Source organism: Galdieria sulphuraria (genome assembly GCF_000341285.1).
Source record: "Galdieria sulphuraria unplaced genomic scaffold scaf_51, whole genome shotgun sequence".
In the NCBI taxonomy this organism is placed as follows: domain Eukaryota; phylum Rhodophyta; class Bangiophyceae; order Galdieriales; family Galdieriaceae; genus Galdieria; species Galdieria sulphuraria.
In genome coordinates, this window is record NW_005178424.1 from 94,533 (window position 1) to 109,007 (window position 14,475).

The window sequence follows — 14,475 nt, forward strand, 5'->3', positions numbered from 1 at the left end:
TTGCATAACAATATTCACAAAAATTGTACAAAAGAAAAACATTTGTGTGTAAGATTCTGTAGAGTCAAAAAATAAACAACTATTTATCCAAGATACTAATGGCTTTGAACTACTTTTCAAGAAAATTTGCAAAAAACCAATACAATGAAGAGTTGATAAATATTAGTTTATGGATCCACACAAACTTATCTCAAGTGTCTATACCATATTCTTGACGTTTTATTTGAGGACGAAAAGGGCGTCGTTCTTACCCAAACACAAAATATGACCCTTCAAATGATTCCCTTGAAAGGGTTTCCACACGACCCTTCCTTTTACATCATCGATTCTTTTTCCAAGGATTCTACAACTATTCTTTAGGAACAAATACAATGACTCGTATTGGTATATTCAATTCCTTTCTCATGTTCATTATAATAATTGTATATAGCTCTCCTCGTATTCATGTTCATGCTAGTCAAAATGAATACCTAAAACAAGTCTATGACTCATGTGGAGGTGCACAATGGTCGATGAGTGTCTATAAATACTGTTCAACCAGTAGTAGTTGTGTATCAAACGACAATTGTTGTTGGAATACATCAAACTCGGCTTGTGATCATGAGCAGGTGACATGTACTAACGGAAACGTGGAACAAATTGACCTCAGCCTTCAGAATCTTCAATGCCCTTTTCCAGATGTACTGACTCAGTTTTCTCAAATGCAGGAACTACAAATGAGTTATAATCCAAAGCTAACTGGTAGTATTCCATCCAATATAAGTCTTCTCAGTCTACTGGAGACCTTGCATCTAAGACATACTGGCATGGGAGGATCTATACCGACTTCTATAGGCAATCTTCAAAGCCTGCAATCCCTCGAACTAAGCCACTCGCAATTCTCTGGTTTCATACCTTCAACATTATTTAGCTCCAGTACAATTCAAAATCTCCAACTATCTGATAATCAACTCTCTGGTAGTTTGCCAAATACCTTCAATCAAATGGTGGTGCTTGAAACTCTTGAGCTTTCTTCCAACAATCTCAATGGGAGTATTCCATCGACTCTGAGTCAAGCAACAACACTCACAAACTTGCAGCTACAAAACAATGCCTTCACAGGAATACTTCCCAACTTGAGCAACTTGACCAAGCTAACCTACATCGATGTTTCCAATAATCAACTTGAAGGTGAAGTTACAACTTTCCCTCCTGCTATTCTAACTATCGACTACTCCAACAACAACTTTTATGGACCACTTCCTTCTATTCCATCTAGTGTGACAAGTTTGCGTCTTTATGGGAATGACTTTTGGGGTTCTCTCCCTTCTTTACCTTCAAACCTAAAATCCTTGTATATTCAGGAGAATAATTTCAGTGGCTCATTACCATCTTTACCCAGCAGCCTCGAAAAACTCAATGTCTCCTTCAACAACTTTACAGGTTATCTTCCAACCTCATTACCGTCAGGTTTGACAACTGCCGACTTTTCCAACAACTCCTTCCATTGCCCTATTCCATCGGATATCACTTTTTATGCCAATTTGACATGCATTTGTCCTGCAGGATATTATGGAAACAGAACTATTTGTAATCAATGCGGGGAAGGAGAATATACATCAGAGCCGAATAGTCCAACTTGCAGTCTATGTCCAGCTGGACAATATAATGATGAGGAAGGACAAACGAGTTGTTCTCCTTGTTCACCTGGAACTTTTACAAACAATACAGGATCAACTAGCTGTCAGTCATGTCCAATAGGGAGTTATCAACCCAGCAGTGGTGAAAATGAATGTTTACAATGCCCAGCTGGACAATATCAACAAAAAAGTGGCCAGTCGAGCTGCGACACATGTCCATCTGGTTATTACTCAACAAAAGGATCCTCTAAGTGTTTACCTTGTGATCCAGGAACTTATAGTAGTGCAGGTTCTGGTATTTGTACACCATGTCCACCTGGACAAAACACTTCGACGTCCCAAAGCAGTGCATGTAGTAACTGTCCAAGTGGAACATATGCCAACAATAGCGGAACTGCCTGGTGTAAACTGGCTCCTGCTGGATCCTACTCTAGTTCTGGTGCTGATATTTATACACTTTGCTCTCTTGGACAATATCAACCTAATAACGGAAGTTCGCAGTGTGAAGCTTGTCCTGCTGGAACTTTTAGCAATATCACTGGCGCCACACAATGCCTCAACTGTTCGGTTGGGCAATATAGCAACAACGGTGCTGCCAGTTGTACTTTATGTCCTGCAGGTTACACCAACAACTCCAATTCTACAGCTTGTAAAGCTTGCCAACTAGGAACCTTCAACGACAAGAAAGGGTCTGTTTGTAAACTGTGCCCTGCTGGAACTTTTAGCAACATTACTGGCGCCACGCAATGCCTCAACTGTTCGGTTGGCCAATATAGCAACAACGGTGCTGCTAGTTGTACTTTATGTCCTGCAGGTTATACCAACAAATCCAATTCTACAGCTTGTAAAGCTTGCCAACTAGGAACCTTTAACAATGAGAAAGGGTCTGTTTGTAAACTGTGCCCTGCTGGAACTTTTAGCAACATTACTGGCGCCACACAATGCCTTAGCTGTTCGGTTGGCCAATATAGCAACAACGGTGCTGCTAGTTGTACTTTATGTCCTGCAGGTTATACCAACAAATCCAATTCTACAGCTTGTAAAGCTTGCCAACTAGGAACCTTTAACAACGAGACAGGGTCTGTTTGTAAACTGTGCCCTGCTGGAACATTCGGTAACGAAACGGGTTTGAAGGAATGTTATCCTTGTCCTGCAGGTATGAGTAGTTCAACAGGATTCTCATCTTGTCGTCCGTGTCCAGAAGGCACTTTCAGTGAAGCCGGTGTTGCAAGCTGTACTCCCTGTGCTGCAGGCACGTTCTCCAACACAACGGGGACAAGTTCTTGTCTACCTTGTCCTGCCGGTAGTTACAGTCCAAGTGGTTCATCTCATTGTCTACCTTGTCCAGTTGGAAACTATTCCAACTCACTGGGTAGCTCTCGTTGTCCACCTTGTCCTCTCGGTACTTTTGGAAATGAAACTGGTTTAAAAATTTGTTTCCCTTGTGCTGCAGGAAACTATAGCGACGTGTCAGGCTCTATTACTTGTAAGATGTGTTCTCCATCAACTTACAGTACTTCCCTTTCTAGCAAATGTATTCCTTGTGAGGCTGGAACCTATTCTGACAAATATGGCGCTTCTGTGTGTACACCGTGTCCTCGTGGTACCTTCAGTACAACGGGTTCTAAGCAGTGTGAACAGTGTATTTCTGGTACCTATAGTAACAAGACTGGCTCCACTTCTTGTTCTCTCTGCCCTGCAAATATGACAAGCACAAGTGGAGCAACTCAATGTACAGCTTGTTCTTCAACTTTGTGTTCGTACAACGGCATCAGTTGCGTGAAATGTTCTCCACAGCCCATTCCATGTCCCATGGGTCAATACAGTCCTACTGGATATGCTCCCTGTTCAACTTGTTCTGGCGCTACTTATACAAACCATACAAAATCAAAGTCTTGCTATAATAGTCCTCCTGGTACTTATCCTGTTTTGGATCACTCTGCTTATGCTACATGTCCATCTCTTGGTTTCTTTTTAAAACCTTTTCATGAAGAGTATTCATTCTGTGGTGCTAATACACAGTCCATCGTTGTGATCGTCGTTATCGGAATTGCTGCTTGTGTATTACTGATTGGTATTGGATATATCTTATGGCGGTATGTTATTCAAAAGCATTTACAATCAAAGAACCAAATTGAAGACGACAACGTTTCAAACGATGCAAACATTTCCAATCAGCCTCAAACAAATCCATCCCATCTTTCTTCTTCTTATACAGACTCGAACCATCTTTCTTCTACAATATTGATGCGATCATCATCTAAAAAGCCTAATGATAGTTCTGTTCACACCAATGTAACAACCTATGGACAAGCTACTCAGACTACTACTACTTCCCCAACACTAGTCTCATCCCTGACTTCTCCTATCCATGTTGGTGACAGAGGTACAAACGAAATTCCTCCTCCCACAAAATTGGCTATATTTCAAAGCTCATTTGGAAACCAACAACCGAGAATCATTCGCAACTCTGATACGCCATCTTCTACTAGTCAATCCTATTCCAACAATGACCAGTCCCAGCTTGTTTTTCGTTTTGGAGATCGACTGTTTAGATACAATCCTATGAAAGATGACTTGGAACATGAATAAACAATCTTTTTATAGTTTTCAAAAGCACCCAGTTTCATTCCACCTCTTAGAGAATATGTCCTATCCATCTTTCCACAATGTTCCCAATTTCAATGAGCCACTTTGACAACTCCGTATGATATTTCGCATAGGAGTGATAATATCGTGAGTAATCTCTTCTATGGGACGATCACTTTGAACAGTTAACCATTTCTTAGTTTTGAGTTTTCCAAAAGTTTCAGAAACTCTACTCTGAAAAGCTTTGTTTTCATATCGCTCTTCTCCATAACCACTACGACCTTGTAATACAGTAGAAGGAGCAGATAAATAAACCACAAGATCAGGTGCTATAAAACCTTTGTCTGGACCTAAACACCAATCCAAATCATATCCTTTGCTAGCCGTATATGCAACTCCAGAATACGCATATCTGTCCACCAAAATACTTGTTCCGTTGCTCAACCAGTCATTCATTTCTTTCCTATATATTGAACAGAGAAATAATATTTCCAATCGACGAGTCTCCCAAAGTAACTTACCACTTTTCCCACCTGTTGGCAGAAAAGAGCAAGTGAACCGCTCTGTCATCCAACATAGTTTGTTCTCGAAGAAAGGAGCTGATAAGTTGACCAGTACTCGTAGTTCTATCTGGAAAAGACAATTGGCACACATCGAAACCATCTGCTCTCAATATTTCCAAACAACTCTTTATCTGTGTAGTTTTACCACTCTTATCGAGTCCTTCCAAGACAATCAAAGCACCTCGAGACATTTTCTCATTTGAATTTCTTTTGAAGGCCTCTCTTCCTATTGCTTTCGGTTTTAAGAACTTTTTCAAAAAATATATCATGGATAGTTAAAGTTATTATTTTGGACTCCTTTATTCATGACAATATTTGTTTACGTATAAGCGTAAAAAGAGTAGAGTTGATATTCCATTCCATTTCTCTTAGAAAACTTGACGATTTTGTTAGGAATTGGGCAACGGGAAGAAGAGCAAATGGGTGACGTTGGAATTTCGTTAGTTACTTGGCAAACAAGGATACTCGATTGACTTGGATTGTCAACATGTACAACGAATATTTAGACGCAGGTCAAAATGAAGACGATAAAAACACCTGGAGAGCAACTTCTCAAGTTACACCCGAGCAACAACAGGAAGCTGCTCAGTTTCGACAACAACAACTGCAGCAACAAAGAAGTTTGCAAGCGTTGAACGCAACACTTGCCCAGTTTTGGGACGAACAAATGCGAGAGGTACCTTTGTTACTTTGTACTAGTCATCATACCCAAACTACTACATAGGTCAGCGTTATCACCGACTTTAAAAACCATATGCTACCGTTGGCAAGAATAAAAAAGATAATGAAATCCGATGAAGACGTACGAATGATATCAGCAGAGGCTCCAGCTCTCTTTTCCAAAGCTTGTGAGATGTTTATCTTGGAGTTGACCATCCGAGCGTGGGCACAGACTGAAGAGTCAAAGCGGAGAACACTCCAACGTTGTGATATTGCGTCAGCTATCCAAAAAACGGATATTTTTGACTTTCTTATTGATATTGTGCCACGAGAAGATCCCAAAATGCCTCAAGTAAGTGGATAACACGGTTGATCATTTTGCGTTAAAGGGTTCCTTTTGTATTTTACCCTTTATATAATAGGAACATGGTGGCCTTTCGATTACCAGTTCAACCGATAACCCTGCACTACTATCTTATCGAGGATATGGAGACAACCCAGAAAATCTGGAACCTTCCCATTCTCATTTATATGCACCTGAAGGATATGGTGAATATGAAACTGAAGTGGGTCAACAAGGCATCAACTACGCTCAATTGTCTCCACAACAGTTGCAAATTCTTAGAATGCGGCAGATGCAGATGAGAGAACCCTTTTCCGGTTTCTTCGAAGGACAAGGTCCCCAATATTGAATATTTCGTTTTTCTTCAATAGAAAGCAGTCAACTAGTATGTATACTAGTTATATGTCATGCTTTGATAGGGTTGATCGTGAAATGGATGTTGTAATCCATTTGTTGTATATGAGCTCTTAATCGTACATTCTTCTTCGAGGGTTGGTAAAATTAAATGATTTGTTTCCTGTTCGTGAACGTTTCTAGCCTGATCGACACCCTTTCACATAGTTAGACTTGGAAATACATTCTAAAGAATCAGTGACTCTATGACTTCCTGGTTCTCAAGTGGGTTGAATTTGACTGTAGTTTCTTGTCCTTCTCAAGACTTGGCCAAGACAAACAAAGTGTTCCTATCTCCAAAGGATTTTGAATGGTTGTACAAACAGTATCCACAAAGCTTCGAATCGGTACAAGTGCAAAAAACGCAATATCCAGAAACAGTGGACTCTTTGGAAGATGGAGTTAAAAGCAGTCTAGTGAGTTGTTGCTTAGTTGACTTGAATGGAGCCTACTGTTATTTAGCTAGTGAAGAACCCATGGTTTCAACAGGTTCCATTGGCCTCAACTCTATCCAGCGAAGAGAAAACCAACTTGCTCTGGGAGATAGCGTAAAAGTCAATCCAAGAAAGACTCTTGAGTTTGCACACATTGTGTCTGCCTCCATCGAGGTGGACTTGGTGAGCAAAACAAAAGTGAGCTATTTGGAACAAGTAAACGCGGAAGATTTAAGCGCACAAATGTTGAAACGCTTTACGGGAGTAATTCTTTCAAGAGGCCAAAGCGTGATACTTGATTTCTTCGGAGTTTCTTTGCTGTTGAAGGTGAACAATATGCAAGTGTTGGAACCTCAAAAGTTGCGTCATGTGTCCAAGGAAATTTCACAAGACGCTCTCATACCGGAAGAGTCTTCAGTTGGTCTGGTAACAGCGGATACTACTTTGTTCTTCTCCAAAGCTGCTGGTAGTAGTCTCAGAGTCATAGGCGGAGACAAGAGACCGAAAGATATATTCAAACCTGATTTCAATTTCGAAAAGATGGGTATAGGAGGATTGGATAAAGAGTTTTCGGATATTTTCCGACGTGCATTTGCTTCTCGTGTCTTTCCTCCATCCGTTATTAAGAAGTTGGGTATTCAGCATGTGAAAGGAATGTTGCTATATGGTCCTCCTGGAACGGGAAAGACTTTGATTGCCCGGCAAATTGGCAAAATGTTGAATGGAAAGGAACCCAAAGTAGTAAATGGTCCAGAAATATTGAACAAATATGTGGGACAGTCGGAAGAAAACATTCGAAATCTTTTCAAGGAAGCTGAAGCTGAATATCGTGAAAGATTGGATGACTCAGAACTGCATATTATTATATTTGACGAAATAGATGCCATATGTAAGCATCGTGGGAATGTACGGGATGGAACAGGAGTTCATGATACAGTAGTCAATCAGTTGCTATCTAAAATAGATGGAGTGAATGCACTAAACAATATACTCGTTATTGGAATGACTAATCGAAAAGATATGATTGATGAGGCGTTATTAAGACCTGGAAGGTTAGAAGTAAGCACTATAGGATAAATATAAGTATTCTGACCAGATTTTGACCATCGTTTTAGGTTCATGTTGAAATATCATTACCAGATGAAAGAGGTCGTTTACAGATTTTGCATATTCACACCAATGAAATGCGAAAGAATGGAAAACTTGCTGCTGATGTTTCTTTGGAAGAATTGGCTTCTCGAACCAAGAATTTTTCGGGTGCAGAAATTGAAGGCTTATGTAAATCAGCAGCTGCTTATGCTCTTAATAGACATATCGATTTGAATAATTTGCGTAAACAAGTCAATCCGGATGATATCGTCGTGACTATGGAAGACTTTGAGAATGCTTTGTTAGAGATTGAACCCGCGTTTGGCATGCCAAAGGAACATTTTGAACGTTGTTTGTTTGGTGGTTTTTATATCTTCAGTGAAAGAATGGAACACTTGGTTAAAGCAGGAAATTTGTTTTGTGAACAAGTTCGTACTTCCGAAAGGACTACTCTGTTTTCAGTATTGATACAAGGACAACCAGGAACAGGAAAGACGGCGTTTGCATCCAAGGTAGCTGTAGAAAGTGATTTCCCCTTTGTTCGTATGATCAGTCCAGAAGAATACGTCGGATTCTCGGAAGCTTCAAAGTGCAATGCTATAGCAAAAGTATTTGATGATGCTCACAAATCACCATTGTCATGTATCGTAATAGACAATATAGAACGTTTGATCGAATTTGCTCCCATAGGTCCGAGGTTCTCCAACACTATTTTGCAAACATTGTTGGTATTGATAAAGCAAGTTCCACCCAAAGGAAGGCGACTACTGATTTTGGCAACTTGTTCCATGCCAGAAATTATGGAATCGCTGGATGTTCGCTCAGCTTTCCATTCTGTATTATCTACGAGTTATTTGCAACGTGAGGAGATCATACAGTTGTTGAAAGGTCACATTGAGGATGCCACTCCAGCCAAGCTGTATGCATCAGAACCACAAAGACAAAGTAATCGACAAAGAAGGCGTTTGTTCCTTCAAAAATTTAGTGGTACGACATCGCTATTTGTATCGTCCAATGAACTGGAGTCAGCAGCTGATGTTTTAACATCCCAAGGAATTGGCATTAAGAAATTTCTTATGGTGATGGAAATGATGGTAAAGTCCAATCAACATGAAAATTCAGTTGCCGACTCGCAACGACATTTATTGGCGCTAGACAAGTTAAACGATGTATTGAAAGATGTTTCTTAGGTGTAGTTATATTCTCCTTGATAAAACTGGACAACTGCCCATTCGCCTGACACCATCCATTTAGGATCCTCGTGAAAAGCATAGTCTTGGCGTTCTTTCGACACCCCACAAAGAATTTCCGATTTAAGTGTTCGCAAAGCACAAATAGCTGTTGGAAAACAGTTCACAATATCCCCAAACGGTATGGCCATATCCCATTCGAGATCCCCTAATAGACGTCGATAGTTTGCATCACCTTTCACGATGACTAACAAACAATTGTCTCTCCAATCCTGTCGAATAGAGTTTGGCATTTCCCAAAATGCACAAGGCTGACACCAAAAGTAGTCTTCCTTCGTACACCATTGCCCTGTTTCCAAATATTCACTCCATTGTTTTAAAATGGAAAGCAATTCAGGTTTATCCATCGTCATTTCTTCAAGATAGTGAATGGTGTATAACAAATCCTTTTCCATGGCATCAGATACAAACAAAGGATGGGCTTTCAAATGGAAGTGTATTTCATGAGCCAGTCCGGACTGAATCAAATAATGTGCCAAGCACAAGTCACAGAAAAGCTCCAAACCAGCATTATCCACAACAATACCCACACGTCTCCTTTTTTTTCCAGTTTCCCTCCTCAACGACAAATACAGATACTGGAAAACGTTACAACTATCATTCGATAAAAGCTTATCTGATTCCGTGACTGTCTGTTCTACAAACTGAAAAAGTTTCTCATTCGTATCTCCTCCTTGTTTTATATCTTCTGTAGTCGGCCAGAGACTCAAATCGAGTCGGTTGCCCCAAAGTGATAAAAACAAATACGAAAGAAACTCCAACTTTACTCGTTCTTTGTCATTTTGAACCTCAAAAACACCTTTCAAACGTTTCAACAGACTCAACATCGTCTCTAAGCTGCTTTGTGTGCCTAGTTCTTTTTGTTTCTGAAAGGGGTCTCGAAAATCTCGAAACCAATGGACAGCCACCATTAGTCGACGATAAAAATAAAACTCTACAAGACAATAAGGAGCTGTCAACCAAGTATACTTTCCAACATATTTGGACAGGATTGCGTTCCACTTCTCCCAGTCAGGCCCCCCATCGTTCGGAATAGGAGTTAAAACACTTTCCTTTGCCGCTATCAACTCATCTGACAGTGCTTGAAGCGAAGTCACCGTATCGGAATCAAAGAAATCGTTCTCTCTCCATACTCTCGCAAGTATTTCTGTTCGTATTCGTCTGGTAAGAGTATCATAAGCCCAAGTACCGGGTCTATCGGAACATATAGGTGGAGGCAATGGCGCCTTGGGCATCCCATCGCGCATTTTTCTTCGAATGCGCGCCAAAGTTGAGATGGATAGTTTAGTCATATGTACAACTGGACAATTCACAATCGTTCTCTTCTCGATGACAGACTTGGAATACATAACCCTGAGAAAATAAAAATTCCATGGACTGCACTACTTGTTTCAACGTTCTTCGCACACACTCGTGAGGAGGAAACCTTGCATCTTGAGTAACACTCCACTCAACAAGTTGTGAATGAGGATATAGCGATGTAGCAAGGTTCCCACTGTTGTTCGACCAACCAAACACAGTTCTTTCTCGAGGTCCCATGAATTCGGCCTTCAAACCCCTTCCCAAAACTTCGGCGCCTGCTATGGGAACTTGTCTATCTTGTATTGCAGCGTGAAGCAAAATATATTTTCCATCATCTATCAAAGTGCTGAGCCAACCGGTAGGTTCACCAATATCCCATAGCTGCTGTATCAATGAAGCATATAAAGGTATATCTCGCAAAGACAATTCCAGTTGCAACGCTCGAATGTACGGAATTGCGTCAATAGACTGGCTTAACAACAAAGAATAAGGAGCTCCAGCAACTCCCAGCACACCAGATGAATACAGAGGTGAGAACCCAATTAATGCAGCGCCCAAAATACCTCCTTGAGAGTTTCCATAGTAGCCAATAGGAATCGATGAAATATTATAATGATATCCATTCATTGGATACGACGGCAAGACAGATGTACCGTTCACTTGCATAGCCTCCCACTCTCGAAAATAACTAGACAACATCGTCCAGAGGACGACTGTGGCATCCGATAATCCCTGCAGAATATTATGAGGCAATATGGCGAAGTGGTCGGGTTCGAAAAGAAGCATCTTAAACACCGAAAGAATGTCATACTGACTCATGCCCCTCCAATCAACAGCCCATATGACGAGGTTGTAATCATTCGCAGTGCGTTCCAAGTAATCTAGAAAGAAATGTGAGTTCTTTTGTTTGCAGGAGTCATTTTCTTACCATTTTGAGCTTCGCCTTGAGATCCCATTAAGCCATGTCCATATTGCAGTAACATGGAAGCTTGAGTCCCAGCTTGGCTTAGTGTACAAGGTAATAATACAGTAAATGGCACAACACTAGTGCCCGTTTGCCTCAACGGATGAGATAGCTTTGAACCTGGAGTATCCTTTTCAAGAAACAAGGGCACATGTAACACTTGTCCATGAATTTTTCGAAACCATCCTCTTCTTCGTTTCAGTGACGGCTTACAATCATATTCTCTTATTTCATCAATCTCTAGTTTTGGTTTATCAGTTTGATTATTTACCGATGACCATAATGCATGCAGCGTTGAACGAATAATATTTGCAGACTGCAGGGTGGCATTTTTACTTTTCACAGTAAACTGCCAAGCAAGTTGAAGATGTGAAGGAACAAATCCTTGTTGAACCAGGACAGGAAAGATGTTTCTGTGATATATTTGTTGTAGTTCTTCATATTGAAAATGACGAAAAAGCATTTCGTCAATAGTTGTATTTGCAACAGTCAAATTATCCCGAATAATTTGAAACCCCTTTGGACTGCTAGCCAAACTGGACTTGTTTCTTCTATTTCGTATATTTCTGACACCTACAATATATCGATGTCCCTCTTGCAAAGGTTCTGCAGCATGAATGGCTACTGCAGCGTAAGGATCGGATTCATCAAAAAAGTGGCTTGAAGAATAAAAATGAGCAACTCTTTTGCCTGTTGCGGCATCTATCAAAATGGTAGTGGCATTATCTCCCAAGGAAAGATGAAGTTGGTCGTAACCAATCAAATCATTTGGGTCCAAGTTCTCCAATGAAAACACAATGGGCGAGAGTCTACTAAAACCATCCATATCATCTAATGTTAGCCATTCTAAATCCCATCCTTTGCGAAAACGAAAAATAGGTAATCTCTTGTTTCCCTTCCCTCCTCCATGAAATGGAGATGATTCATTTGCTGACAAAATATTATCAGAAGGAAATGGAAGCATACAATTCCCTGTAGTCAATATAAAGTGACAATCTTCCGAAATGGTTTGTCGGGACTGTAGAAAAGTGTTTTGTAGAGGAATGTAAACTATGGAGAGAATACACATCACATTGAACATCACAAAAAGCAAGACTAATCGTCGAAACAGTATGAAATAACTCGCCATTTCCAATAGCCAAATCTCCGAATGATTCGAGAGAGTCGCATTTTCTTCCACCAACCTTTGTTCATTCACCGTTGTCAACACTTCCATGTCAGTTTCAACATTTTCATTCGATATATATCTCTGATGCTTCCACCTGCGAAACCAGGAGACTAGAATCAAGCACAAGGAAATCAGACCAATAAAGGATAACAATAGTTTGAAGGGATAGTAAAACCAACAAAAAAATTTGTACTTCCACAAAAAGAATCTGTTTAAGCTTCCGGTCCATTCTCTTCCTATCCAGTTTACTAACAAACAGGCAAACCTTCCCGTCACCAGATGGATTGTCGAGCATAAAACAAAAAGAACAATGATGCTACAAATACCTAGAAACCATTTGCGAGACAGAAAACAACTCAAGCATGATAAACTCAATATGCCCGATACAAGGAAAAGAAAAAATAGAGGTAGAGCAGTAAGAAAGCTACTTGTATAAACCACGAGAATTATGCTATCCGAGAAAATCACTGAAGGAAGGAGAACGGTAAGAATACCTATTGGTAAATGTGGTTTCTGAAGATCTAACATAAGCTACTTTGACAAAACACACACCTTCAAGTGTGCATCATGCAGCTTCATGTCGTTCCCTCTTCATAGGCAAATTCCAAAATGGGTATTGATTTTCCATCGAAGAGGAGAGTTTTATAGACCTACTTCCAACATCATCTTTACATAATGGAGCTGATTGGATAATACGTATTACGTCTCCCTTGACTTGTCACTTCTACGTCAATTTGATCATGAAAGCTCATTACATCCTGATGACACTTTCTGCACGAATAATTGAAACGTTGGAAGATTCAGAAAGCGTCTTCATTCTTATAACTTTATAGTGTAAGGTAGTTTTGTTTCAAAGAGAAACTCAACTGTCACTATTTGAATTTTTGTATCTCAGCAATTCGATGTTATTGTTGAATCCATCTCTTTTCAATGATGCGAATGAGGTATATTTCTTAAGAATAATGGCATTGCGCAATTTCACTACTGTATCAATGAGTGACCGTGACAATGTCTCATTCAAACGCCTTTTGGCAAAAAGAAAAATAAAAGGAACAACTATAAATAAGCCAGTACAAATCTCAAATATATTATTTTTTTGGCAAGTTTTAACCCATTTATTCCATAGAAAACGATCAATCATCATCAACTTTCTCTTTCAGGGACAATCAAACCTACACCTCCATGGTTACGTCTGTAAACAATATTAACCTCCCCAGTTTCACTATTTCTAAACACATAAAAATCATGATCAATGTATTCCAAGCATAACACAGCTTCGGCAACAGTTTGACGAGGAACTGGAAACGACTTTCTCTTCACCACTTTATCTTCAGGACTGAGCGTGTCTAGCAAATTATCACTAGAATATTTGTCAACCAATTCTTTCCACTCCTCTTCATCTCCACGAGAAGGCCTTCTCGAAACCAGATCCGTTTCTGGAATAGGATTGACAGCAATATCGCTGGTTTTCGGACCATGTATAGGTTCATGCAATCGCTCTTTATAGCGTTGAAGTTTTCTTTCAGTTATGTCCGAAACTAGATCTATTGCTGCATACATCGTTTCCGCAGTCTCCGAAGCCCGAAGAACATGCTTCCTTGCAAACACAGTTACTTCCGAAGTGTGACGCAACTTGATAGAGGGATTGTGAGCAACGGACAGATGAACTTCTACTTTGACGACGAAATGAATGTACTTTAAAATAGCTTTGCCAACCTTTTCTTCGACATACTTATGCAAAGCTTCCGTGAGCTCCTTAAAAAAGACGAAGTGTTCTTTCAAAAAAGTAAATACTCGAAGACACACGTACGATATTGTTTCCCGTCACAACAATAAGTTTTACTGCGTCCTCAGAAATTTTCATAGAAAACGGAATAGAGACACTTTCCTTCCTTCCACGCACACCTCGTAAAAAGACAATCCTACTATAAGCAGATGGTTTTAAAAAAAGCACATTCTTTCTCTTTAAAAAACCACAAGACGCAGTTCCACAGAAACAACGAATAGTGCCAGGTACAACACTGACAAAACCACAGTCCATGTAAACCTAAAGATAATCCAAAGAGCCACTTGAATGCAAATAATCTCCAATGAATTATGC

The 14,475-nt window shown here is 40.0% G+C and overlaps 6 protein-coding genes across 6 annotated transcripts; 3 read left to right on the top strand and 3 right to left on the bottom strand.

Moving 5' to 3' along the window:
* The first annotated feature begins 138 nt into the window (after positions 1-138).
* Positions 139-4,239, top strand: Gasu_52240 (protein kinase, putative (ISS)). The gene has a single exon (XM_005703709.1). The coding sequence runs from the start codon at positions 372-374 to the stop codon at positions 4,209-4,211; it is 3,840 nt and encodes a 1,279-aa protein (XP_005703766.1). The 5' UTR covers positions 139-371; the 3' UTR covers positions 4,212-4,239.
* Positions 4,240-4,243: 4 nt separating this feature from the next.
* On the bottom strand, positions 4,244-5,068 carry Gasu_52250 (dTMP kinase). The gene is made up of 2 exons (XM_005703710.1): positions 4,730-5,068; positions 4,244-4,671 (listed from the first exon to the last, which is right to left on the bottom strand). The coding sequence occupies exons 1-2, from the start codon at positions 5,038-5,040 to the stop codon at positions 4,272-4,274; spliced, it is 711 nt and encodes a 236-aa protein (XP_005703767.1). The 5' UTR covers positions 5,041-5,068; the 3' UTR covers positions 4,244-4,271.
* Positions 5,069-5,088: 20 nt separating this feature from the next.
* Positions 5,089-6,349, top strand: Gasu_52260 (nuclear transcription factor Y, gamma). The gene is made up of 3 exons (XM_005703711.1): positions 5,089-5,447; positions 5,496-5,783; positions 5,854-6,349. Exons 1-3 carry the CDS (start codon positions 5,259-5,261, stop codon positions 6,121-6,123), a joined length of 747 nt encoding a protein of 248 aa, XP_005703768.1. The 5' UTR covers positions 5,089-5,258; the 3' UTR covers positions 6,124-6,349.
* A 9-nt stretch (positions 6,350-6,358) lies between these two features.
* Positions 6,359-8,775, top strand: Gasu_52270 (AAA-type ATPase). Its single transcript, XM_005703712.1, has 3 exons — positions 6,359-7,660; positions 7,717-8,635; positions 8,676-8,775. Exons 1-3 carry the CDS (start codon positions 6,374-6,376, stop codon positions 8,732-8,734), a joined length of 2,265 nt encoding a protein of 754 aa, XP_005703769.1. The 5' UTR covers positions 6,359-6,373; the 3' UTR covers positions 8,735-8,775.
* An 18-nt stretch (positions 8,776-8,793) lies between these two features.
* On the bottom strand, positions 8,794-12,438 carry Gasu_52280 (uncharacterized protein). The gene is made up of 3 exons (XM_005703713.1): positions 11,171-12,438; positions 10,352-11,123; positions 8,794-10,293 (listed from the first exon to the last, which is right to left on the bottom strand). The coding sequence occupies exons 1-3, from the start codon at positions 12,420-12,422 to the stop codon at positions 8,877-8,879; spliced, it is 3,441 nt and encodes a 1,146-aa protein (XP_005703770.1). The 5' UTR covers positions 12,423-12,438; the 3' UTR covers positions 8,794-8,876.
* A 1,005-nt stretch (positions 12,439-13,443) lies between these two features.
* Positions 13,444-14,468, bottom strand: Gasu_52290 (plastid-specific ribosomal protein PSRP-1 precursor; the record flags this gene model as incomplete). Its single annotated transcript, XM_005703714.1, has 2 exons — positions 13,444-14,129; positions 14,185-14,468. 2 exons carry the CDS (start codon positions 14,413-14,415, stop codon positions 13,518-13,520), a joined length of 843 nt encoding a protein of 280 aa, XP_005703771.1. The 3' UTR covers positions 13,444-13,517.
* Between the last annotated feature and the right edge of the window lie 7 nt (positions 14,469-14,475).

What these genes read in the sequence shown, in the direction of transcription:
- Gasu_52240 (XM_005703709.1), top strand. Translation starts at nt 372, where the DNA reads ATGACTCGTATTGGTATATTCAATTCCTTTCTCATGTTCATTATAATA.
- Gasu_52250 (XM_005703710.1), bottom strand. Translation starts at nt 5,040, where the DNA reads ATGATATATTTTTTGAAAAAGTTCTTAAAACCGAAAGCAATAGGAAGA. An exon ending in GCCAACAGGTGGGAAAAGTG is followed by an intron (nt 4,672 to 4,729) that starts GTAAGTTACTTT and finishes TTCAATATATAG; the next exon opens with GAAAGAAATGAATGACTGGT.
- Gasu_52260 (XM_005703711.1), top strand. Translation starts at nt 5,259, where the DNA reads ATGTACAACGAATATTTAGACGCAGGTCAAAATGAAGACGATAAAAAC. An exon ending in GGGACGAACAAATGCGAGAG is followed by an intron (nt 5,448 to 5,495) that starts GTACCTTTGTTA and finishes ACTACTACATAG; the next exon opens with GTCAGCGTTATCACCGACTT. An exon ending in AAGATCCCAAAATGCCTCAA is followed by an intron (nt 5,784 to 5,853) that starts GTAAGTGGATAA and finishes TTTATATAATAG; the next exon opens with GAACATGGTGGCCTTTCGAT.
- Gasu_52270 (XM_005703712.1), top strand. Translation starts at nt 6,374, where the DNA reads ATGACTTCCTGGTTCTCAAGTGGGTTGAATTTGACTGTAGTTTCTTGT. An exon ending in TAAGACCTGGAAGGTTAGAA is followed by an intron (nt 7,661 to 7,716) that starts GTAAGCACTATA and finishes CCATCGTTTTAG; the next exon opens with GTTCATGTTGAAATATCATT. An exon ending in ATCAGAACCACAAAGACAAA is followed by an intron (nt 8,636 to 8,675) that starts GTAATCGACAAA and finishes TCAAAAATTTAG; the next exon opens with TGGTACGACATCGCTATTTG.
- Gasu_52280 (XM_005703713.1), bottom strand. Translation starts at nt 12,422, where the DNA reads ATGGAAGTGTTGACAACGGTGAATGAACAAAGGTTGGTGGAAGAAAAT. An exon ending in TCAAGGCGAAGCTCAAAATG is followed by an intron (nt 11,124 to 11,170) that starts GTAAGAAAATGA and finishes ATTTCTTTCTAG; the next exon opens with ATTACTTGGAACGCACTGCG. An exon ending in GCAAGGTTTCCTCCTCACGA is followed by an intron (nt 10,294 to 10,351) that starts GTGTGTGCGAAG and finishes TTATTTTCTCAG; the next exon opens with GGTTATGTATTCCAAGTCTG.